The 25,717-nt window shown below is 37.6% G+C and overlaps 1 protein-coding gene across 5 annotated transcripts in view; it reads left to right on the top strand.

Annotated features, from left to right (window-relative positions):
- Positions 1–222: 222 nt before the first annotated feature.
- The window catches only part of CRBN (cereblon), a 34,366-nt gene continuing 8,871 nt past the window's right edge, over positions 223–25,717 (top strand). Inside the window, exons 1-8 of one of the 5 annotated variants that reach the window (XM_054245884.2) lie at positions 223–293; positions 767–857; positions 4,530–4,633; positions 5,867–6,069; positions 7,216–7,365; positions 11,973–12,132; positions 23,623–23,685; positions 25,143–25,227. In XM_054245884.2, the coding sequence (XP_054101859.1) occupies positions 4,550–4,633; positions 5,867–6,069; positions 7,216–7,365; positions 11,973–12,132; positions 23,623–23,685; positions 25,143–25,227 (745 nt within the window). In that variant the 5' untranslated portion in view covers positions 223–293; positions 767–857; positions 4,530–4,549. Of the gene's footprint in view, positions 294–766; positions 858–4,526; positions 4,634–5,866; positions 6,070–7,215; positions 7,366–11,972; positions 12,133–23,622; positions 23,686–25,142; positions 25,228–25,717 lie in introns of all 5 variants that reach the window. The other 4 variants (XM_035276150.3, XM_008982050.5, XM_002758576.7 and 1 more) reach the window with 4 other exon arrangements.

Here is a 25,717-nt window from a genome sequence, read left to right as displayed (position 1 = left end):
TAGCCGTGGATGGCAGGAGACAGCGTTCTGTCCTGGGCAGAGCACAGGCTTGTAATTGTCCTCCCGCGTAGGGCATCACTTCCAGGTCTGGGTCGGCGCCGCCTTCTGCTTCTCTGGGTCCGCCAGGAGGCGCTGTGGCCCCGGTGCGCGGCAGTGGAGAGACGCGGACCCTCCCCCGGAGTCCCCGGCGCCGCCCTGTCCCAGCCTCCTTTGCGGGTAAACAGACATGGCCGGCGAGGGAGACCAGCAGGACGCTGCGCACAACATGGGCAACCACCTGCCGCTCCTGCCTGGTAACCGCCCGGAACCGTTCCCTGGAGGCGGGAGTGGGGCGAGGCCCGGAGCCGCTCGCGGTGCAGCTGGGCCAGGGAGGCGGGCGTGGGGGCGCCGAGACCGGCCAGCCAGCCTAGCAGGGCCGCACTGGGAAGCTGCTTCACGTCGGCCCTCGGCCAGCGATGGAGTCGCGGCGCTTTCTTTGCTGCTCTGTCGCCCGGAGCTGTGGGCTAGGGTGTTGGAGGTAGGGGGGCGTTTGCTCCCAAGAACAGGGAACCTGTCCTCCCATCCTCCCTGTCTTCTGAGTTCAGCTCCTAAGAAATGCTCTGAAACTAGGGGACCGGGTCAGATTCACAGCTGTTACTTTTGCTGGACTCCTTCCTTTTATTAAGAGTGAAAGCTAACATGTACTAAGCACTTACCATGTTACGAGCCTTGCAGTTAACGCTTGGCATGCATTTCGCCTTTTAATCCTTGACACATCACTTTTCAGTTTCCGATTTGATAAGCGAGTAATGGATTTGCAGATTAGTTCAGTGACTTGTCCAAGGTCACACCGTTGCGGATCCAGGATTCCAGCCCGGGTGTGTCTGTCATATCTCTAAACCACTTCTGTATTTAATTTGTTTTTCTTACTACTGGTCTGTTTTTCTCAGGCGTGTACGAATATGCTTAATCAGAGATACTTAGTTTTTCTTTTTCCTGTGTGTTGTGTGAAGTGTTTAGACCTTGGCCTTATGTTGAAATACTAAGCAGAAAACAAAAAGGCATGGAATATTGTATAAACTTTTCATGAAATGCTTTTCAAGAGATGCATCTAAACTTGAGACTATGACCTGCATCCCTTCGTTATATGACAGTATATTAGGTGTTTTGGGGATGAAATAAGAGCTAATACAGAATCTGATACTTGAGGTTTACTATTAGGCAGGGCTCCTGAGAATATAACTAAACATAAATCAGCTGCAGAGGCGGTTGATTTAGGGCCAGATAAATGAATGCTTTTATGGTTTTTCAGAGACAGGTTGTTCGAGGGTCAGAGGAGTTGGGGAAAAGCCTTTTACAGTAAATCAGGAGACATCCAAAAGCACGTATTTAGGATATGGTTGTGGGACATAAGGCCTAGGAGGTAGATTGGATCTAAGTTGTTGACAAACTGACATCTCTTGCCAGTGGGTTGGGGTTTTTCCTGTGGGTTGCCAAGAAACAATGTTAGGTATCAGGTAATTGCCTAGGGAAATCTGTGCTTGGAAGATTAATTTGTCCACTGCTAGCAGCATGGATTAAAAGAGGAAGAGACTGAGTGCATGCCCACCATATAGGAGAGACCTTTCCTATAAAAATAAGTTATAGTCAGTGGTTGTTCTTGAAGCCATCCTAGCTGAATTGACATAAAGGTAAGTATGCCAGCCTTTGAGGAAAGCTGAGCTGTTTTTTCCCAGACATTAGCCCTACTCTCTGTGCCAAATCCAGTGTTTCAGGGAGAATGGTGAATAGAAGAGGGAGGATAGTGATGTTCTGTCAGCATTCACATGGTGTCTCTGCATGAGATGAGTCATCAAACTTCACTCTGATAGCTCTGAACAGTGTATGTTTTTTTGTTTTTTCAGAAAAAAAATGATAGAGGGCCCATAGATGATGTAGGTATAGCAATAATGCCTTTCCAAATTACACAAGTGTTATTTGTAGAAAAACATTGGATTTTCCATAATTCCATGTAGTACGAGTTGTTCTGAAGAGTAAATCCTTTAAGTTCCAACAAAAAGCCTTACATCTGAGATGTGAAGAATTTATCCTAGGCAAGTGAAATGTTAATAGTGGGGGAAAGTGGTTTTTAGCCATATTTATGAAAAAATGTTACCAAAGAGATTAGAGACTGGAAGTCAGAAGAGTTAAAATGTAAATTTTTAACAATATTAATTCCAGCCTTTGAGCTCATAGTTTATCTTTTAAACTTTCTGTAGTAGAACAGTAAAATGGGTTGTGCTGCGTGCCAAGTGATAGAGTTGGAAATACAAAGAATTTGATTTAGAATATTTTTCTCATTCATTTCGATTGTTCTTTATCTCTTGGTGAAACTTACATGTTCCAAGAAAAATCTGTATGAAGTGTTAGACAATTGACCACATATAGGTTGAAGTCATTCTGTTTTTGAGGGAGTTGTATATCTAGGAAATTGTAGCAACAAATAGAAAGTCCAAGGCAGTTACCATGTTGAAAAACATTTGTATTTTCTGTCAGGGACCTGGATAGAAGTGGTTTGACTTAAATAATGATATGCACAAAGGAAAAAAAAGATGATTTTGTAATGACATTTTATCAATTTAGAAGTTTATTTGGGGCATTAAAAAATACATGAGTGAGAAATGAGATTCAGTAATCCTTTATTGTCCATCTAGGCCAGGTTTTCCCAACTTCAGCACTTGACTTTTGGGCTGGAGAATTCTTTGGGTGGGATTATCTTGTGCATTGTAAAATATTTAGCTGCATACCTGGCCTCTACCCCCTAGATGCCAATCAGACTCCCTTAGTTATGACAACCAATATCCCCCGAGGGGCAGAATCACCTGTGGTTGAGAATCATTGATCTAGGACAGGAAATTTACTCATACTTTGTATGAAAAGGACAGACTCACAGTTAGTAGAATAGCACCTGTATCACAGTGTAGCTTTTTCTAATCTTCTTTGCTGTCATGGGTAACATCTGGTTTTCTAAGACATTCTTTTAAAATGTTTTATACTTCATGCCAACTTTATTTTTAAATTTAAAATTACAAGGCAAAACGGTATGAAAATTATTGCAAAATCTTTGTCCCGCAGGCTGGAGTGCAGTGGTGCAATCTTAGCTCACTGCAACCTCCGCCTCCCTGGTTCAAGTGATTCTCCTGCCTCAGCCTCCTAAGTAGCTGGGATTACAGGCACCTGCCACCACACCCAGCTAATTTTCTATTTTTAGTAGGGATGGGGTTTCAAGATGTTGGCCAGACTGGTCTCACACTCCTGACCTCAAGTGATCCGCCTGCCTCGGACTCCCAAAGTGCTGGGATAACAGGTGTGAACTACCACACCCAGCCTTCATTTTATAGTAATGGTGACAGTCAGGGGAATGATGTCACTATAAAAATGCTGTAAAATTCTTCCTGCCAGATTCTATCTTTCTCCCACTTTTAATTAACAGATCTTGCCTGCTTTCTTTTCTTTCTTAGGTAGGAACTCTTGAGAGTTTGAAAGAACCTTAGAGATTGACTTGTTCAAGCCTATATTTTGCAGATGAAGACACTAAAGTTTAATTGGGCCGAATGAGTTGTCTAAGGTGTTAAAATTACTGGTGAAGGAGAAGAGAGAAATCTCCCATATAGAAGAATTTTAAATAACTTACATAGGTATTTCCCCTTCAAGGGAGTGGAACATAATTCATCACCCCTTAAGTGTAGGCTGCACCTGGTGATTTGCTGCCGAAGGCTACAATGAGAAAAGGGAAGAGTAACTTTACGGTGGATAAACCTGACACATACTGCTTTAGCCAGGTGATCAAGGTTAACAGTAGCAGGGATAGTTCATAATATGTAGGCTTGATATGTAATAAAAACAGTACATTGGTGACAGACCCCATTTCTAAAAAAGAAAAGAATAACAATACTTCACTTCTGTGGTCTTCCTCTCTAGAACACGTAGCTTCAGTCTAATCATGGGAATTACATCAAACAAAACCCAGTTGAGGAATACTCTACAAAATAGCTGACCAGTATTCCTCAAAACTCGGAAACAAGCAAAGTCTGAAGAATCACCCTAGCTGAGAGGAGGGTAGGAGACATGATAACTAAATGTAATATGGGACCCTAGAACAAAGATTAGATAAAAACTAAGGAGGTTCAAATAAAATGTGATCTTTAGTTATAGTAATATACCAAGACTGACTCCGTTGTAGCAAATGTACAATGCTAATATAAATTGTTAGCTATAGGGGACAAGTATGTTTGACATACGGGAGCACTTTGTACTATCTTTGCAACTTCTGTATAAATGTTAAACTGTTCTAAAATTCAAAGTTGACTTAAAAAAAAAAAAAGATAGCTAGTAACAGAGCCCAGTATAAACCCCAGCGCAAACCCCAGCGCTTTGGCTACCTCTCCACAGTACTGTAGAGTTTACCAAAGGCATGTGGTTTTACAAGCACCTTTTTTCTGAAGATGGAATTACGTGTTTGAAAGGGTTTTCATCTTTTTTTTTCTTACAATATTCTACTCTTACAGCAGAGAGTGAGGAAGAAGATGAAATGGAAGTTGAAGACCAGGATAGTAAAGAAGCCAAAAAACCAAACATTATAAATTTTGACACCAGCCTGCCAACATCACATACAGTATGTAATTTAGTAATATAGCTAATATAATATACATTTAAATGTAGAAAAAAGTTCATAAAAACAAGTGACAGATTTTTGTCTTACTGGATATCAGAAATTGTGAATGGGGACATAGGCTATTTGCAAGTAGATAAACATGTAACTAAGTTGTTTTTTTTTTTTTTTTTGAGATGGAGTCTTGCTCTGTCACCAAACTGGAGGGCAGTGGCATGATCTTCGCTTACTGCAACTCCGCCTCCTAGGTTCAACTGATTCCCCTGCCTCAGCCTCTTGAGTAGCTGGGACTACAGGCATGCGCCACCATGCTTGGCTAATTTTGTATATTTTAGTAGAGACAGGGTTTCACTATGTTGGCCAGGATTGTCTTGATCTCCTGACCTCATGATCTGCCCCCGCTTAGCCTCCTAAAGTGCTGGGATTACAGGCGTGAGCCACCATACCCAGCCATAACTGTAATTTTTAAGAAACTTGATACTATGTTGTGATGGAAGTGCTTGAGGAATTGTTGCTCTTTATAGTCTTTTCTAGTAATTGAGCTATTAAGTACTTCTCTACTTCTAGGTGCTGGAGTGTTATGGAACATGTAACATTTTATACTTACTGTTTGTGATATTTGGACAGAGAGATGTTTCTTATCTTGGTAAAAAGAAAATAGCTTGTACTAAAAAATTTTCAAATTTGTATGTTTTTGAGATATTCATAAAAGATTAGAAATTCCACTTCTAAAAGTTAAAGTTGTTAGATTAAAAATTATATTTTCACTTGGGATGCTTATATACCGCATTTTTAAAGTAAGTATTTGTAACCCTATTTGTATTTCTTTTTTTTCTTTTCTTTTTTTTTTTTTTTGAGATGGAGTCTTGCTCTGTTGCTTAGGCTGGAGTGAGTGCAGTGGCACAGTGTGGGCTCACTGCAACCTCCGCTTCCTGGGTTCAGGTGGTTCCCCTGCCTCAGCCTCTCTAGTTGCTGGGATTACAGGCATCTGCCACCACACCCGGCTAATTTTTGTATTTGTAGTAGAGAGGTTTTCACTGTGTTGGCCAGGTTGATCTTGAACTCCTGACTTCAGGTGATCTGCCCACCTCGGCCTCCCAAAGTGCTGAGATTACAGACTTGAGTCACCATGCCCAACGTGTATTTCTTTTAATGTGATTTGCTGTTTAGTCTGTTGAGCTTGTATTTTTATTACATATCAATCATGACACGGTACCTATATATGTTCTTAAATAGTACCTAGGCGCTGATATGGAAGAATTTCATGGCAGGACTTTGCACGATGACGACAGCTGTCAGGTGATTCCAGTTCTGCCACAGGTGATGATGATTCTGATTCCTGGACAGACATTACCTCTTCAACTTTTTCACCCTCAAGAAGTCAGTATGGTGCGGAATTTAATTCAGAAAGATAGAACCTTTGCTGTTCTTGCATACAGGTAAAATATTAGTCTATTTGCTTAATACATTTCCTCTCATGGGTAATTGCAGTGGTCAGTGTTAAAGCTAAAGCAGGCTGTTTTGCATGTACGGGAGAGGTTGCGTAAGAATGTGAGGTGAGGAATTTGGTTAAGTAGAAATTTGATAGTGTAAGTTGGAGTATTTTTGTTCATTTCATTACCATCTAACTCAGCTCTTCACTGTCATACACAATTTAACTTTCCATATTTGAAAAATTTTTCATCATTAATATTTCATAAAAATCATTTTTGGAATCTTAGTTTCAAGAACTGTCTTTAATAAAGAAATAAGGCTTTTATATTTGAACGTAAAGAATTACTTTTCCAAAAGCAGTGGTCTGTTCTTTCCCTTTCTCTCTCAAAATTGATAAGTTGTACCATTTTAAATTGGAGCTGAACTTTTGAGTATCCCATGGCAAATAAAGGAAATCTGCAGTAGAGGCAGGAAGTGCATACAGGAAGCTCCCGCCCCCGTATTAGTACTGCCAGTAAGCAGCAGAAATGGTTAAGTCATTTCACAAAGTGAAGGAATGTGTGGTTTGGGAAATTAGTTTAAACCCCTGTAAGTTCTAAATTATTTTCAGTGACTAGAAATCTTTTCTTTTCCTAAAGTTCTTTAATTGTAGTTTCTGAATCCTCCTCCTATATCCCCCATGTGATTAAAACATAAATAAAAGTGGCTGGACATGGTGGTTCACACCTGTAATCCCTGCACTTTGGGAGGCCGAGGCGGGCAGATCACCTGAGGTCGGGAGTGTGAGACCAGCCTGACCAATATGGTGAAACCCTGTCTTTACTAAAAATACGAAAATTAGCCTGGTGTGGTGGCACGTGCCTGTAATCCCAGATGCTCAGGAGGCTCAGGCAGGAGAATTGCTTGAATCCAAGAGGCAGAAGTTGTAGTGAGCTGAGATTGTGCCACTGCACTCTGGGCGACAGAGTCTGTGCCAAGACTCTGTGTCAAACAAATAAACAAACAAACAAATAAATAAATAAAATTATAGTAGCTTCATAAGAAGGGTTGATTCTATAAATTGTTTACCTATATATATTGATTTTGCCAAATTTGCATATATTTAAAATTCAAATGTTCAAATTTCTTTCTTTTTAAAATCTTCTTGGAAGCAATATACAGGAAAGGGAAGCACAGTTTGGAACAACAGCAGAGATATATGCCTATCGAGAAGAACAGGATTTTGGAATTGAGATAGTGAAAGTGAAAGCAATTGGAAGACAAAGGTTCAAAGTCCTTGAGCTAAGAACACAGTCAGATGGGTAAGAAATAACATATACTTTAAAGCTCTGTGAATGTCATATAATGAAGTGGTTTTGTACTTTTTCTATTCTGCTGACCCTTCATATTTTGTAACTTTTAACTAGTTGTTCTCTTTCCCTTCTAAGGTATAGCCCAGTGGTTTCCAACCTTGCTATGCATCAGAATCACCTGGGAAGCTTTTAAAACTATAGAAGCTTGAGTTCCAACCTCATCTCCCATCTCCAGAGAGTGATGAGGCTGCAGCATCTTTTAAAAATGAGTTTCAGGTGATTCTAATGTCCCTCCAGGTTTGAGAACAGTAATGTAAACACAAAGGGAAGTGCTGTTTGGGGCTTGGCTTCTTTAGGATTGAAGGCCTCTCAGAGGGTAAGAGGTTAGGGAGACCAGAGGCTTGTGAGCTGCCTTTGTGCTCACCAGGACAGCTGTGGTTTTTATAGCATTGTTGTTATGTTTGAAAGCCACACTGGTTACATCTGCCAACTGCTCTATCTGAGCTATACAAGCCATTTATATTTAGTGTCCATCTCTAGTGTGAATTTTGTATCACCTAGAAATGCTGTTTACATAATAAGTGATAAGTAAATACCTGTAGTCTATGTACCTTCTGACATTTAGAAATTCCCTTAGTGTACTGTTTTAGCAATTACTCATTTTGGCATAGCTCTCATGACGGGGTTTTGCACAAAGTCAAGAGCTACACTTTAAAACAGACACAAAAAGTCTAGTTTAAACTCTTCTTTTAAAAAGCAAACAAAATAAAGCATTTGCCTTGATCATTGGATGTTACCTCTTAAGAGAGTGCTTCTCAACTGTGACATGTCACCTGTGAGGTCTTACAGATACACAATCCTGGGTTCCATATAGTACTAATGAACTGGTTTCCAATTTATACCCAGAGTTGAAAATCTCATCAGACTTCTGTGTTGCACAGGTAATGTCTTCTGAACACATGGAAGTTCTGAGTTTTTGGGGGGTGGGGGGTTAACACTAAAAAAAGGATAGCAGCAGCATGAGGGCAGGAAGGTTTTGTCTGTTTTGTTCCACGTGGTGGGCATACCTATATATTTTTGAATTGTAAAAATATTGACGTGTCAGGCAGCTCTTTGGAGCTAAAGAGAGCATAAAGAAATGTGAGATGGGATTGCCAGAGCTCTTAGGCTGTTGAGTTCTCTCCTGGTACTTTTCCAGAACATTCATTGTGCAAATTCTGATAGCCTTACCACATTGCACTGTCCTTACAGGATTATATGTCTCTCCCTCAGTAGATAAGTTGTTTGAGAACAGTGACCAAGACTTATTTATGTTTTACATTTAGGACCATAAATTTTTAAGAACAAATGAAAGAATGATCTCCAGTAGGGTCTGCATTATGATAATTAGCACACTGTTTTATTACTGTGGATTTTGCTAACAGTTCAATTTTTAAAGTACTTCTTATTTTCATACAATTTTGAATATTTGTGAATACTATTCCAGAACCATAAAGGAAAATTGACTTGAGGGAAAAGTATGCTTCTCAGACTATCTTGACATTAGTGACTTGAGTGTAGAAAAACTATTGAACACAAGATGGCAGTACATCATTAACTCTGAAAACAAGACAAGGAATGGCTGTTTGACTCTAGTAAAGATTAACATCAGACTGACAGAGCTAGACAAGCCTTAGGGGGATATCCTCTCTAGTATTCTGTGGACCCATTATTAAGGCCTCTCATTAGGGTATGTCTGTCTGCATTTAAAAGGCCTCTGTGGAATGAGATGTCTCTTGGCTCCACTGCTTCTCTGGCCCCGTAACCACCTTCACTGGAAATGATGAAATCAAAGAAATTCTGGAGGTGATCTAGTAAAGTCTATTCTTTTTCTATATCAGAATGCCAAGTACTAGAGAGGATAAGTAATTTGCCTAAATAGCTAGTAAGCGACAGTCTAGATCCCTTGACTTCCAAACTAGTACTCTTTCCATTGTACCAGAATTTATCCATAGCACATTTGAAACTCAACCCAGTTTCCCTTTTTCCAGTAAAATACATAATATTCATTTATTTTTTTGGAGAAATAAGCATATAGAAAAATTAAATATTTTAAAAAATAAAAATATCCATTTGTCTTTTACCTAAATGATACTTTATGTATTAGAAGTATACTACAGAGGCCAGGTGTGGTGGCTCATACCTGTAATTTCAGCACTCTGGGAGACCAAGGTGTGTGGATCTCTTGAAGCCAGGAATTTGAGACCAGCCACATCACTACTAAAAATACAAGAAATTAGGAGTGGGGGACACAGTGGCACATGCTTGTAATTCCGGCTACTTGGGAGGCTGAGACACGAGAATCATCTGAACATGAGAGGCAGAGGTTGCAATGAGCAAAGATCGTACCACTGCACTCCAGCCTGGCCAACAGATTGGGGTTCCATTTCAAAAAAAAAAGATACAGCAACCAGAATCTGTCTCTGTGTGTGCGCGCACTTCTGAACACATGGAAATTTTTTTTAATTAATAAAAACAGGTCTCATTGACGTAGGACTCTTCAGAAGTTCCTACTTCTTAGCATGTAGAGAGGAGGAGGGGATTGATATATCCTGTTGGCATCACAAGAGAAGACTTCTTACCTGTCATGATTGATACCAGTAATTGTTCGTCAAAAAGTTAAGCTGGAAATCACAAAATGTTACACATACATAACTTAAATATTTTATTTTTACTTAAAGTATATAAATTGACTCATTTTTCATTTGGAGAGACCAAGGTCTTTTAACTGAAGCAGGTCTGCAGATTGGAAATGACTGTAGACTTTCTGACACTTGCATCATGCATTATCCACAGTTTATACTGCTAGTTTTTCTTTAAGGAGAGATTCTAAAGATAGTCACAAGGCAATGTGAGTGCAAAATTTTTCCAGATTTGTGCAGTTTTTTTCCTACTATTAAAGTTGTCTGTACCTAATTTGAAAGCAATTTTTTTATGTCTCAACTTTATGTTCCTTAAAGCAGTGTTACTGTTGTACTCCTATTTCACTGGTTTTTATAACATTTGTATAAATTATGTTGCTGTAATCACAAAACAACTGTGATAAACCAGTTGGAAAGAAACAAAACTAGCTTATGTTAAAAACAAAACTCAGGTGCTGGGAGAAGAACCAGCCACTATGTATGCAGTGGACCCTGGGCATGTTTAACCAGGTGAAGGAGAGCATTCTTTAATCCTGCAAGACAATTCAGACAGCTTGTACTGCAGACTAATTATTAACATGATCTATAAGCCAGGGGATCAATAATGTTGCTATTTTTATCATAATCAAATCTTATACAGTAGTTGGGTAAAGCATAATTCTTAATTCAGTTGCTTATAACTTTAAAGAAGAATCAGATTTCTAAAAATTTCTACAGGATGGTATATACTTTACCTTAATAATATAATTAACAAGTTATTTTTGTTCATGAATAAGGTGAAGAAAATTGAGATTTTGTTTCTAATGAGCTCTAATAATGCAAGAACACTTGACCATAGTTTGACTATAGTAAAATTTTTAACATTTTCCCAAGTCATGTGGACAGAAATTTTCTGAGTATTTCTAATGAGTTTGCAGGAAGGAAATAAAGTTAGTAGAGTGAGTCTACTATTATTAAACCTAGATACTTTCTGACACACTGAGCTATTTTCTTTGAATAAATAAGTAAAATGTCAGAATTTCATCCATAGTATTTTGTGGTCAAACAGTGGTTATTACGAAAGACTACTTTAGAAGTCTTAGGTATAACTAGTAAGAAAGCAGAAACTTTTAATATATTTGATTTTGTCAGTCTAACAGTGTTTTGTACTAGCATTTGAATGTAGTTACATATTCTACATTTCAAAAGCTATACTCTAAGAGATAGAATGCCTCACAGGAAGACAGCTCATAGATACAACCTTCCTGTTTGCACTAGTTCATGATAAGATGTTTGCAATTATATTCTCAAGTAGCATCTTGGAAATGACTTTATTATGACATTTTTAAATGACTTAAGAAAAAATATAATGTATAGTGTGATCCTTTGTGTATTCAAGGTAAACTTTTAAGAATGTGAAAAGGAATACACACAGAAAGACTGCATGTAATTCTTTAGTGTTAATTTTAATTCGTCTATGTAAATACATTCTTGATTTTTCTCTGTATTTCTCTACTCAGATTAGATAACTTATGAGAAAGGATATATGTAAGAGTTAAGCAGTATAAGAAGTAGGGATAGAAGAATTTGGGGATCTTAAGAATGTTTAAGAAATTAGAAGTATAAAGCAGTAGTATATGTTGATTTTTTTTTTAAACTTTGTTTCATTTATAGACTCTGTATTTATCTGAAATGTATAGATCTCCCTTACCATTCCACAGTGACATTGAAAATCCATAGCTTAGGTTATGTTTGGTTTTAACTGTGGTATGATTTAGGAAATAAAATTATTTTCTGAAAGTTTTTATATCTTAATATCGGCATTTGATGAATATGTTTAAAAGATACAATTTTGAAAATCTTACTATTTAAAATTATCATCACTGTTTAGAAACTTAACAGTTTGAGCTAGTTGATCTTAGAAATGAATACCATGCTTGGTTCTCTTTATTTTAGAATCCAGCAAGCTAAAGTGCAAATTCTTCCCGAATGTGTGTTGCCTTCAACCATGTCTGCAGTTCAGTTAGAATCCCTCAATAAATGCCAGATATTTCCTTCAAAACCTGTCTCATGGGAAGACCAGTGTTCATATAAATGGTGGCAGAAATACCAGAAGGTGAGAAACTAATTTTTTATGCATCTTCAAAAAACAAAGACAGGTCGTTTTTTTCCTGTTTTAAGAAAAAAACACAAGCAACTCTCATGATTCATTCCCCAGACACGTTGTGTGGCACTATTGTAGCTGCATTTGATCATGGCTGGTCACTCTAAAAATTCCACAAGCAGTTATTTTATGTAAAAGCAGTTTGCAAAAGTAATAAAATGTCACACAGCTGTAAGGTATCCTTGTTATGCTTATCAGTTATATTAATGGCTTATGATTGTAAATTCCATAGGAATCACTTATTAAATGTTCAAATTAGATGTTTGGCTCTTGAGTCTTAAACATCCATTATCTTAAAGAAGGGATGATACATTTGGGGTAAAGTGATAGTAGAGAAGTAGAGTCTGTTTTCCTTCTTATGGACCAGAGAGAAAAGCTTTTTTTTTTTTGCTATGTGTTTCAATGAAATGCAGTTGACATCGCAAACACTGACTTGAAACTAAATGCTCTTTAAAAATGTTGCTTGTTTGGGCACTAATTCCTAAGTATATCCTTTTGACTAAATCATAATTGTCATAGGGAAAAAAAAATTGAAGGAGCCTGTTTCTACTCATTTGTGAAATGCGTGGTTTTAAGTATAGGTAATATTTTTAATTTCTGCCTAAAGAAAAAAATTACTAGTTTCTAAATGTAGAATAATTGGGCTTTTTGAGGTTAATTTTTTTTTTTTTTTGAAATATGGAAAGACAATTTCCATTGCAAACTTAAAAATTCTGTATTATCCCTTTGTTGAGTGGTGAGGATTTAATATTTTAATATAAATTAGTATAGGATCCTAGTTTAACATAAATTAGTATGGATAGTTTATGAAGCAGACTCACACACTAGTCATTGTACCCAACTTTTATTGTTTTGGCAGTAAAATTCCTCCAGTTTTCTGTGAAAACTTGTGCAGAATGGGCACTTGATGGCATCAGGATTATAACTGGTGTCTTTTAAGACTTCCTGGTCTTATTTGTTTCATAGTACAGTGTGTTTTGACTAGTGTTTCTAAGGAAGATTCTAATCAGGAAGATATAATTTGACTGTTTGAAGACTCCCAAACAACCTTGAAACTGAAAGGTTTTTAAATGTTTAATAATATTGATACTGCCTTTAGTTAACAGACAACTTTTGTATAGCTGTGTGTATTAGTCCATTTTCATGCTGCTGATAAAGACATAACCAAGACTGGGCAATTTACAAAGAAAAAAAAAAACAGGTTTATTAGACTTAAAAGTTCCACCTGGTTGGGGAGGCCTCACAATCATGGCAGAAGGTGATAGTCAAGGAAGAGCAAGTCACCTCTTACATAGATGTCGGCAGGCAAAAAGAGGTTGTACAGGAAAACTCCCATTTAAAACCATCAGATCTGGTGAGACTCATTCACTCTGAAAAGAACAGCACAGGAAAGACCCACCCCCATAATTCAGTCACCTCCCACCCATTCCTTCCCATGACATGTGGGAATTGTGGGAGATAAAATTCCAGATGAGATTTGGGTGGAGACACAGCCAGATCATATCATTGTGCCATACTTTCTTCTCCATACCAGATACAGATATTTTAAAATACGCTTTTACCCTTGTTTCTTTTAACTGAACTGTGGGAAAATTTGCTCCCATAGTCATTTTAAAGGTTACTGTTGAAATAAGTATGTCAATGATTGCTGTCAGTATGTGGCCTCCCAAGAAGTAGATTTGGAATATATTAAGTCATTTAGTGCCTAAAAGTGTGTTTGGCACTGGTTTGCTACTGAAATATGTGGCAAGGTAACTGCATCAAGATGTTCCCAGTATGTCATATTAATATTCACATAGTTGTGTATTTCATACTGGATATTTTTTAAGGGGGTACAGGCATACCACGGAGATATTGCAGGTTCAGTTTCAAACCACTGCAATAAAGCAACTATGACAATAAAGTGAGTCTCACGAATTTTTTGGTTTTCCAATGCATATAAAATACTGTAGTCTATCACTTATACAATAAGATTCTACCTAAAAACACAGTGTATATGCCCTAATTTAAAAATACTTTATTGCCAAAAATAGTAACAATTACCTGAGCTTTCAGTGAATTACAGTCTTTTTTGCTGGTGGATAGTCTTGTTTCGCTGTTGACAGCTGCCAACTGATCAGGGTGGTGTGGTTGCTGAAGGTTGGGGTAGCTACAGCAATTTCTTAAGACAGCAATGAAGTTTGCCCCAGATTGACTCTTCCTTTCACAGAAGATCCCTCTTTGGCATGCAGCACTGTTTGATAGCATTTAACCCACAATAGAACTTTCAAGATTAGGGTCCTGTCAAAACTTGCTGCTGCTTTATCAAGTAGGTTTATGTAATACTCTAAATTCCTTGTGTCATTCCAACATTCACAGCATCTTTAGCAGATTTCTTCTCAAGAAACCACTTTCTTTGCTCATCCCTAAGAAGCAACTCCTTATCCATGTTTGATCATGAGATTATAGCAATTCAGTTCCATCTTGGGGTTTCACTTCTAATTTTAGTTCTCTTTTTATTTCTATCACATCAGCAGTTACTTTATCCACGGCAGAAGGCTTGAAGCCCTCAAAATCGTCATCTATGAGGGTTGGAGTAAACTTCTTCTAAATTCCTGTTATTGTTGATATTTTGACAACCTCCCATGAATCATGATTATTTTTAATGGCACCTGGAATGGTGAATGTTTTTCAGAAGGTTTTCAATTTACTTTTTCCAGATCCATCAGAGGAATCACTATCTGTGATTTGTAAGGCATCTGTAGCCTGACAAAAAAATGTATTTCTTCTCTTTTTTTTTTGAGACGGAATTTTGCTGATTGCCCAGGCTGGAATGCAGTGGTGTGATCTTGGCTTACTACAACCTCCACCTCCCGGTTTCAAGCAAGTCTCGTCCATCAGCCTCCTGAGTAGCTGCGATTATAGGCATGCACTGCTATGTCCGGCTAATTTTGTGTTTTTAGTAGAAACAGGGTTTCTTTATGCTGGTCAGGCTGATCTCAAACTCCCAACCTCAGGTGATCTATCCACCTCGACCTCCCAAAGTGCTGGGATTACAGGCGTGAGCCACCACACCTGGCTGAAAAATGTATCTCTTAATTTGATTTGAAAGTAGGGCCGGGCATGGTGGCTCATGCCTGTAATCCCAGTGCTTTGGGAGGCTTAGGCAGGTGGATCATGAGGTCAGGAGTTCGAGACCAACCTGACCAACATGGTGAAACCCTGTCTTTAAAAAATAATAAATAAAAAAGAAAGTCTAAAATACTCCTTGATCCATGGGTTGCAGAATGGAAGTTGTGTTACCAGCCATGAAAACACTATTATCTCCTTGTATGTTTCCATTGAGACACTTGGGTGACCATGTACATTGTCAATGAGCAGTAATATTTTGAAAAGAGTCTTTTTTTCTAAGCAGTAGGTCCCAACAGTGGGCTTAAAATATTCAGTAAACCATGATCTAAACAGATGTGCCTTTGTTCTATTTAGAGAACACAGGCAGAGTATATTTAGCATCATTCTTAAGGGCCCTAGGATTTTTGGAATGGCCAGTGAGCACTGGCTTTAACTTAAAGTCACCAGTTGCATTAGCCCCTGAAAAGAGATTTAGGGCCTTGCTCTGGCTTAGGCTTTGGCTCAAGGGAATTTTGTGGCTGATTTGATCTTCTATCCAGACCATTAAAACTTTTTTCTCCATATCAGTAATAAGGCTTTTTTGCTTTCCTGTCGTTTGTGTGTTCACCAGAGTAGCACTTTTAATTTCCTTTAAGAACTTTTCCTTCATATTCACAGCTTGGCTATTTGCCCCAAGAGCCCTAGCCTTTGGCCTTTTTCAGCTTTGACATGCCTTCTTCACTAAGCTTTATCATTTTTAGCTTTTGATTTAAAGTTAGAGATGTGTGACTACTCTTCCTTTCACTTGAACACTTAGAAGCCATTGTAGAGTCATCAATTGGCCTACTTTCAATATTGTTGTGTCTCAGAGAAATAGGGAAGCCTGAGGGGAGGAAGAGAGATTGAAGGGCTGGTCAGTAGAGCAGTCAAAAACATACTTATTGATTATGACTAAGTTTACTGTCTTAAGTGGCTGCAGTTCATCGTCCCCCAAAATGGTTACAGTAATTAGATCAGAGTTCACTAATCACAAATCATAACAGACATAACAATTAAAAAGTTTGAAATATTGTGAGATTTGCCAAAATATGACACAGACAGGTAGTGAGCATATGCTGTTGGAAAAATGTCTTGATAGACTTGCTTGAAACAGGGTTGCCAGAAATCTTCAACTTTTTTTTAAAGTAGTATTTGTGAATCGCAGTAAAACAAAGTATGCCTGTATTAAGTATTTGGGTATATAGAACAATTCTTCCACATCAAGATGGGTTAAAAATTCTTAGCCATTAAAAATTCTACAGGAACTCTTCTTTGCAAAGCTCTAAGTATAGGGTGAGAGCAGTGGTAGTTAATTCCTGACTTAAGTGCTCTCTCTACAGCTAGTTCTGTGGCTTGCCTGTAGGATCCTGCAATCTTAAACCTGAACTTTGGCTAAGCCAGTAAGACTACTTTTAAAATTTATTTTTTATGTGAGTTACTGCTTAAATTCTTCCTGTTCTATGGTTAAAGCACCTTGTTTACATTGCATTCCGAATTTGCCCCACGCAACAGGGTTGCCACTGGTTTAACAAGAACAAGAAAAGATAGAGCTGCGAAGACCAAAGCAGCATATATTTGCATAGGTTCAGATCCTCTGAGCCTTTCCTGTTATTTCTCCCAAGTCATTCTAGACTCTCAGCATTAATGCTTGGTTATTTTCATATTCAGAGTTGCCAAGGGCTAGAGAGAAGGTGCTAAGGAATGAGAAGGCCTAAAAGGTTTTAGGTGATCCACATATCTCCATCCTATGTATGTCAGGTTATCTAAAGGGTTCCCTTGTTGATAGAGTTTCTGAGGTTCTGAAACTTGGAATCTAGATCACTAGGCCAAGAGAAACTGCTAGCTGATCTATTTTGGACTCCAAGTGACCTACAAACTGTTCTGCTTTACAGATACCACTCAGGGCTATTCTGTTTGCATCAAAAAGGAATCTAACAGGGAAAGCAGATGGCAAATACCTTTGGTAGGAACTCCATATGTAGTGGGACCATCTGAGGGGTTTGGCATGCTGTACCTTTAGTGGGACACTGGCTTACCATGGGGCTGGATTATGTAACAGTGCTTGTCTGTAGACAGTTACAGGGTTCAATTCATTCCTCTCTTAATAGAGCTTGCTTGTATCTGACTAGTCCATCTCACCATAATCTGAAGCACTGCCTATGTGTGTTCTGTCTCCATGTCTGAGTATAGTTAAAATGGTCAGAGTTGAGAGATGCTTACATAACTGTAAGCTAACTCAAGGTAATAAGGTTGTCACACACTTTTCCTGCAGAAAAAGAACTTAAAGGATCCAGGATTGTAGTCTTCCTGAGATATATTTGGTTAACCTTGAAACTGCACACAGCATTTGCCATGGAAACCTAAATATCCCAAATGACATGAAATAAAATTATTTAAGCTTCCAGAAGTGTTGCTGTGTTATCTACCATTCTGACAAGGAAGCAATAGAGAAGATTCAGCACATGTCTCTCCTGATTAAGGAGTTAGGCCAGTGTAATTAAGAAACACTTTTCCAAACCCACTTCCATCTAGAGACCTTTATTGTTCTGGAATTCAAGCTCTGAAACTGTTTACTACTTTTCCCATCACAGTGCCTTTCTCTATTCACTGGTTTACTGTAGGAGGATTCTCTGAAATCCCCCTACTGTAAAAATCCCCCTCAAAGAAAAGAGGAAACTTTTTAAAAACCTGTTTGGGGTATGACTTAAATGTTTCTAAGTATATTCCTGCTTGCCCAGATCATCTGCTTATTCATATATCAAGGCTTACTGTGTTAATCAGAAAAGAGTTGAGTCTAAAATGTAAAGAGAAGTCAAATGGGAAACAAAGATATTGAGAGTCATTGGTGCTCATCTTTCTGGCCTCTGCTGAACTTAGCCATGGTTGCTCCTGTTTATGGCATAGAGCAGCGAGGAACTGAGCACAAATTTGGAAGGGCAGGAACCTCAAACATGATCTCCCAGATCAGTGTTGAAATCACCTCCTAATTCTCTTTATCAAGTTACAGATGTTCTTATTTCTTATGAAGAAGGATACATATATTGTATCTTTTAGGAGGTTCTTTTGTATTAGTTTATAGAGCATTGCTTATTCTTAAAGCTGCACAGATTTCTTTGCATGGATACACTGTATAAGCAGTCTCTTACTGATGATAGATCTGTACTGTACAGCATATACCAATGGCCTTTTATATAGGTAAATATCTGATAGCTTTTGAAGTGAGAGATTATTGGCTTACAGGGTAAATGCATTCATAATTCTTGAGTTTTAAAAATAACTTTATTTTCAAAATACTTAAGGAATTTGTGGTTATTTTTATTATCATTGTTTCATCATGGCCTCACAGGCAATGTAGTATCAAACCTGATGTTTGCTGATCTAGTAAGTGACATAAATTACATTGAAGGTCAATCTGAATTTCTCTCAGAGCAAGGGTAAGCATTTTGTTTCAAGAGCAGTTTGTATTTCCTTTTCTATAAAGTATTTGCCCATTGCCCTATTGGCTTGTTGATTTCTTGTAAGCTTTATAATCTCTGTAATTAATGAGTTCCAGACATTTTTCCTAGTTTGTCCTTTGTTGTTTTTGGTGTGCTCTGTCATACAGAACTTTTTTTTTTCTTACGTAGTTTAATTTTTAATGCTTCTGTATTCTAAATCATAGCTAAAAATGACATTCCCATGCAAAGGAATGTCCCCATGTCTAATTTGTATACCTACTGTGGTTTCATTACTTTTCTGTGGAAAGTTCTGATCTTGTGCAGTTGATCCTGGTATAAATTCCACTTTACTTTTTACCAGATGGCTCCCCATTGTCCTACTACCAGTTTTTGAAGAGTCCATATTTTCCCCCATTGATTTGTGGTACCACCTTTGTCATAGACCACATTCATATGTTTACTTTTCTTCTGCTTTTTTGGTTTATCTGCTTGTGTGCCACCATCACTGTTGTACATGTTGGCACTTTATACTTTGTGTAAATACAAATAGGGCTGGTAAGCCCCACACTGCTCTTCTTTTGTCAAGCTTTTCAGTGACTACCATTGATCATCATTTCCTTGTGAACTTGAGAATCTGTTTCACCTTGTTCCAGGATAATAATAGTAAGAACAATAACATTTGTTGTCTATTTTTATATTAAAAAGAAAAGTCTTGAAGTCCTAGGCTGTGTATTAGTCAGGTGCTTCCTCAGAAAGACTGGTCATTCACCAGGCATACACTTGTATGTGCACTTGTGTATCTGCCATTAGCATATAAGCCTCAGGAGTAGGAAAGAGCTTATCATTCCATGCCAGTTCTTAATTACCATGTAGGAATTTGGTAAATTAAAGACGGAAACAAAAACTGGTAACTTTTTAATTATTTGTATAAATTATTTTTATCATTTACATTGCTGACTGTAATAGGATTTAACATAATTGTGACCACTTTTAGTCACTATATAAAGGAAGTCAATTATTATTTATGTTTAGCTTTTCACATTACTGTTTCAATTTTTACTGCACTTCAAAGACTCCCTTAAGTGGAGTTTCACATTTCTTGAACATTCTACATTGTTGGGAGGCAAAGCTGAAGCCCTATGAGGCTTAAAAATGGTGGAATGTGATAGATTACCTCCAGCTAACAGATTGATTTTAAGGGCTTTTATGCCCACCTTCAGTAGTAAATCCTGTTCCCAGAGTGAATACTACTTTGCTGGAGAATCAGTCATTGGCCACTTTAAAGTGCCTAAAGTTTTTGGCTAGTATTAAAATTTTCTTGAGGTATAACCATTTTGACATTAATCATGGTGTTGATATATTTAAAGAATGCCTATAAACTGCTAGAACTTATCATATATTTTACCCAGATATAAGACAGGAGCCTTTCCTATTGTGCCAGGAAGCTAAACGGGAATCTTAAAATTTGAGGATGTTGAGATGTCTTAAATTTTGGCAGTTGCTCTGTAACGCTAGCTAATCTTTACTGGTATACATCTCTTCGGTGTGTCTAATTGACTGTGTAACACACATCACAAATAATAAGGATGTATTTTGCATCTGTCAGGATGCTCCAGATAAAGAATTTATAGAGGTCTTCTCACTTTGAAAGTAAGCTAGCAGAGAACTGTAGCTTGCCTCACGGGCATGGTGGCAGAGTGAATGTCTGACCCAGTACATTGCTCTCAATATGCTAGTATGCCACATTTTATTTCAGCTTCTTTTCCTTGACACAGGTGCCAAATGAAATTATACTTTTGTACTACACTTTGTATTACAGAAGTGACTGTTGTGATATGTGAAGTATATTTTAATAACTGAATGAGGAATGTGTCAGTCAGCCAAACGAACTTTCAGTTGGGTCTTTGTCATTTTGTAATTCAAAGAATGTATAACTTAGTAAGCCTTTTCCCTCTAAATTATAAGCTCCATCACTGGCATAGCCTAAATGTATAAAAATAATTAGCCTGACACATTAGGCACCGTATTAGTCTGGTTTCACGCTGCAAATAAAGACATACTCTAGACTGGGTAATTGATAAAAGAGTTTTATTTGACTCACAGTTCAGCATTGTTAGGGAAGCATCAGGATACTTACCATCACAGCAGAAGGGGAAGCAAACATGTTCTTAACATGATAGCAGGAAGGAGAAGTACCAAGCAAAAGGGGAAAAGCCTAAAACCATCAGATATCATGAGAATTCACTATCATGAGAAAAACTGTCCCCATGATTCAGTTACCTCCCACCAGATCCCTCCCACAACATGTGGGGATTTCACGAACTACATTAAATTAAAGATGAGATTTGGTTGGGGACAAGCCAAACTGTGTCAGGCACTCACAGTATTGTTGAACGAATAATCGTTAATCAGCCTCCCTGTATAGAAATCTTAGCTCCTTCCTTTTTACTGACTGTGTGACCTTGGGCAAGTTATACCATCCTTTTGTGCCTCGGTTTCCTTATCTTTAGAATGGAGATAATCTACTCACCTTATAGTATTCTTAAAAGAAATGTGAAGTTCTTGGCATAATACTAATGGTTGCCACTGCTGTTCCTGAATATTCAGAGCTAGTTGATGTGCTGTTGGTAGGATTTTTTAAAATTCTGTAATTGGATTGTGACAATAATCTTACCATTTGGTCTTAAAAGTGAAGGGCAACTTATTGGAGAGTACCTGAAGGGTCTCATGGTCTGTTTTCTCAGGCTTTAACTACTACCAGAACACATAGTCGGAGGCCATCTCAGATAATCTTTGGCAGGGGTCCCCAAATCCTGGGCCATGGACCAGCACTGGTCTGTGGCCTGTTAGATGCTGGGTCGCACATCAGGAGGTGAGCGGTGAATGAGCAAGTGAAGCTGAGCTCTGCCTCTTACCAGATCAGTGGTGGCACAGATTCTCATACGATTGTGAACCCAATTGTGAACTGCGCATATCAGGGATCTAGATTGTATGCTTCTTATGAGAATGTAATGATAAATATAATGCATTGGAATCATTCCAGAACCATCCTCCAGCCCATCTTTTGAAAAATTGTTTTCCACAAGACTGGTCCCTGGTGCCAAAAAGGTTGGGGACTATTGATCTCTGTGTAGTCTCAAATACAAGGATTATATTAAGCCATAAAGGTTTCTCATTAAGGAATTCTTTATTTTGAGCTATAGCTCATGTTTTAGAACGAGTCTGTCCTCTTCTCTGTTGCAACTCCTAAAATATTTGAAAACAAGTATGGCCACTTGAAAGACAGCTCTAAACTGAACATCCCCGGTAACAAGACATTCCCTTTGATAATTAAAGTTCCCATATTTGAACATTGTGGACTAGAATAACACTGTCTCTAAGATTCTAGTCTTCTATTAAAACCACAGTTACTTTTGCACCAAACTAACATAGCTAGAATAGGGTTAGGGTGGTAGGGAAGTAGAGGGTGAGTAATGTAGCACATTGTACAGTTGCATAGCACAATTCCAGCTATCAGCTCAGTCCCGATTCCCTTTCATGTGAGCTGTGTACCCATATTTCCTGCAGATTATACTCCTGTACTTGCAAGATCAAATGACTAGGTATGAAACATACCTAGGGTAAGTATTACTCAGCATATGAAATATACCTAGTCATTTGATCTTGGAGGTGCAGGAGTAGGGTCTTCCTCTTGTGTTAAATATTACCTTGTTTTTTTTTTGTTCTGGTCTGTTAAATGTCCCTTTTGATCTACTTTACTCCTTTTCTCTCTCACTTTCATGTGTCATGTCATATGTCAATTAACATTTACAGTGAAATTACTAAGATTTGTACATATGCAGGTTTTGTTTTTTGAGAAAAATGTGGTAATTCTTTATATTTGATCACTTGTAGAGCATTCCTTGGTATAAACATATTCTAATGTATTTCACTCTATTTCTGATTGATATTTAGGTTGTTTCCAATTTGTTGATATTAGCAGCACTGCTGCAGTACATCCCTTCAGCAATGTGGGAATGTACTATAGACCACTTGCTTCTCTTTCAAAAATTTTGTGGTTATTTTTGCAGTTATTTTTCCCAAATGAACTTTAAATTAATTTAAAAATTCCAGTCTATTTTTGTAGTTATTTTCCTAAATGAACTTTAATTTAAAAATTCCAGTCTCACTGCTATTGCACTAAATACATAATTTGAGGACTGACATCTTAACAACATTGGGTCTCCCTCTCAAATACTGAAACTCTATTGGAATCAAGTACGATTCACATTTTTAAATGGATTTAGGAATGACTCTATGTGGATTTCATTTACGGTTGAAGGTGTTATATAATGGGTTTCCCCTTTCCTTGAGTTTTATTTAGTGGAGAACTTCATATAAAGTCTCACGTATATGAATGGTTCATCTCTCTTGGGATTCTATCACTTATTATGTTTGCCCTTATACTGATTGAGTTGAGACTCATTTAAAGTTTTTATACAAAGAGTTTGGATAATATTTTGAGGTTTTCACTTCAGATACTGGAAAAGTAATTGCTAGTATGAGGTCAACTAACATGGACATAATAGAAGTATGGTGTTTGTTATTCTTCACATTTATCTTTTCTAAGTTGTCTTCAGCATTGAAATTTTAATATTTGACCTTTTTAGATAGGAATCAAGATTCTAGTTAAAATACATATTTGAAGCATGATTTTATACTTCATAGTCATGTTATGGGCTATCTAAAAAAAATGTTTTATCTTTTTAAAATTAGATGTTTTCCTAGGCCAGAATCATTTCTTAGATGTTGCTCATTCCACCATTAGAATCTTCTCTATAATGTGTAACCTTATAGATAGGTTATTCAGTGCCTTTTTGTTTTATTTTGTTTTCAGAGAAAGTTTCATTGTGCAAATCTAACTTCATGGCCTCGCTGGCTGTATTCCTTATATGATGCTGTAAGTAACTTACCTTAAATTTACTTTATCTATGGTTGGCCACGTCATACTTAATGGTAATTAAACAACAAAGGTTTTCCTACTTGTTGCTATTTTATTTTCAGAACTAATGCCATTTGTACATTTAAAGTAAACAGGCAGCAGTCAGCGATACTGCTGGATAGGTTTATTTATAGAATTTTTAGTTTTTCCAGTTTCTAGTGCCTTTTAAGAACAAGATACTGTAGGGTGATTCACACCTGTAATCCACTTTGGGAGGCCAAGGCAGATGGATTGCTTGAGGCCAGGCATTCAAGACCAGCCTGGGCAACATGGCATAACCCAGTCTCTCAAAATATGAAAATTACCCAGGTATGGTGGCATGTGGCTATAGTCCCAGATACTTGAGAGGCTGAGCTGTGGTAACTGATTGAGCCTGGGAGGTCGAGGCTGCAGAGAACTGAGATTGTGCCACTGTACTCCAGCCTGGACAACAGAGCAAGACTCTGTCTCAAAACAAAAACAAAAAGTATCATAAGACTCTAGAGTTTTATTAAGCGCTTGAAGTCTTGTTGGGTTGGGTGATACTTCCTTTTAGAACATTACAGCATCCTTATATAACATTTTTGGTTTTTCTCTAAACAAGTACGTTAACTTGCATCTCTTGATCAGTAATCTATTAATGCATCCATGAGGGTTTGTACTCCTCAGAGTTTGACACTAGGCATTGCCACGTTTTGCAAATGTTAAGTAAGGGACCGTGCTGAAATAGTTTAAGAATCTGGGTTTCAGAGCAGAGACTGACCTCAGAGTCTCATTTCTGTCACTTACTCTCTGGGTCTGGAGCAAATTACATCTCCAAGGACCGATAAAATGGATATAATGGTAGCTATTGTACTTGGTGTGCATAGTGGGCATTCAGTAAATGCTAATTATTTCCCTTAATGAATCACTGCCCACAGATCTGGAGTCCTGGGAAAACTCAACACCATGCATGATACTAAAGGAAACTGCAATTGATCTCTGCTATTTGGCAGCTTTTAAGCCTTACAAAGACACACTATACAAGAATATTTTTGCATATGCTTGTGAAAATTATGTAGTAAATAGGTGCCAAGTAAGGTATGTGGATAGTAAGTGCTAGTGCAATTTGTAGGTGCCATAATCCCTATGCATTGAGTCAGGAATGGCCTAATAGAAAGCAGAAGGCGAGTTCCAAGCAGGGGCATAGAACAGAGCAATCCACAAGGGAGTTGGGAGCATATACCCCTGGGATAAGACAGTGAGAGAAGGCTGGAAGGCAGACTTAGTGCTGGGCAAAGGAGCTGGAGTTTGATCATTTCTGCATACGAAAATGGAGACATTTAAATTAGGACTGAGATTTCACCACAGTGATTAAATTGCTACCAATATGTTAGTTTTATTTAAATTTTACTAAGTCTGTGAACTTGATTTTGGCTACCTTTATTTTAAACCAGGAAACCTTAATGGACAGAATCAAGAAACAGCTACGTGAATGGGATGAAAATCTAAAAGATGATTCTCTTCCTTCAAATCCAATAGGTATGAAAAGTTAAGTTTCCTGGCTGCAGCCTGAATGTCTTGCTATAAAAAATAGCTTTCTAATGGATTAAATCATATATTTTAGTTTTTAAGACTGATTAAAAACATTTTAATTCTGAAAAGCATGATTTCCCTTGACCAGTTGAAAAAAAATGAGTATTTCCAAAATTGTAATAAAATCCTTATATTCTGTGAGCACTCCAATTTTAGATAAGTTTTCCATAAAAAGTTCAAATTGCAGTAAGTTGCTGTCACCCAGAAATACTTCCCGAGTATAAGGACTCCTCTCCCTGTTCTTTAAGGTACTTTTAAAAGAAGTGACTATAGTTGCAGGACCTACCTTAGTTACATATACTCTGTTTATAAGGTATAGTTTAATTATTTTTCTAGTCTCTTGGCAAGTAAGCAACTTCTAACATGTATTCAAGTTCATGTCTAACACAAAAGGATTTTACCAAAAAAAAGTATTGGAAAATAATTTAAATTTAGA

Source organism: Callithrix jacchus, chromosome 15 (genome assembly GCF_049354715.1).
Source record: "Callithrix jacchus isolate 240 chromosome 15, calJac240_pri, whole genome shotgun sequence".
Classification (NCBI taxonomy): Eukaryota; Metazoa; Chordata; class Mammalia; order Primates; family Cebidae; genus Callithrix; species Callithrix jacchus.
The sequence above is the reverse complement of the archived record's forward strand: the minus strand, read 5'-3'. Positions and strand labels throughout refer to the sequence as shown.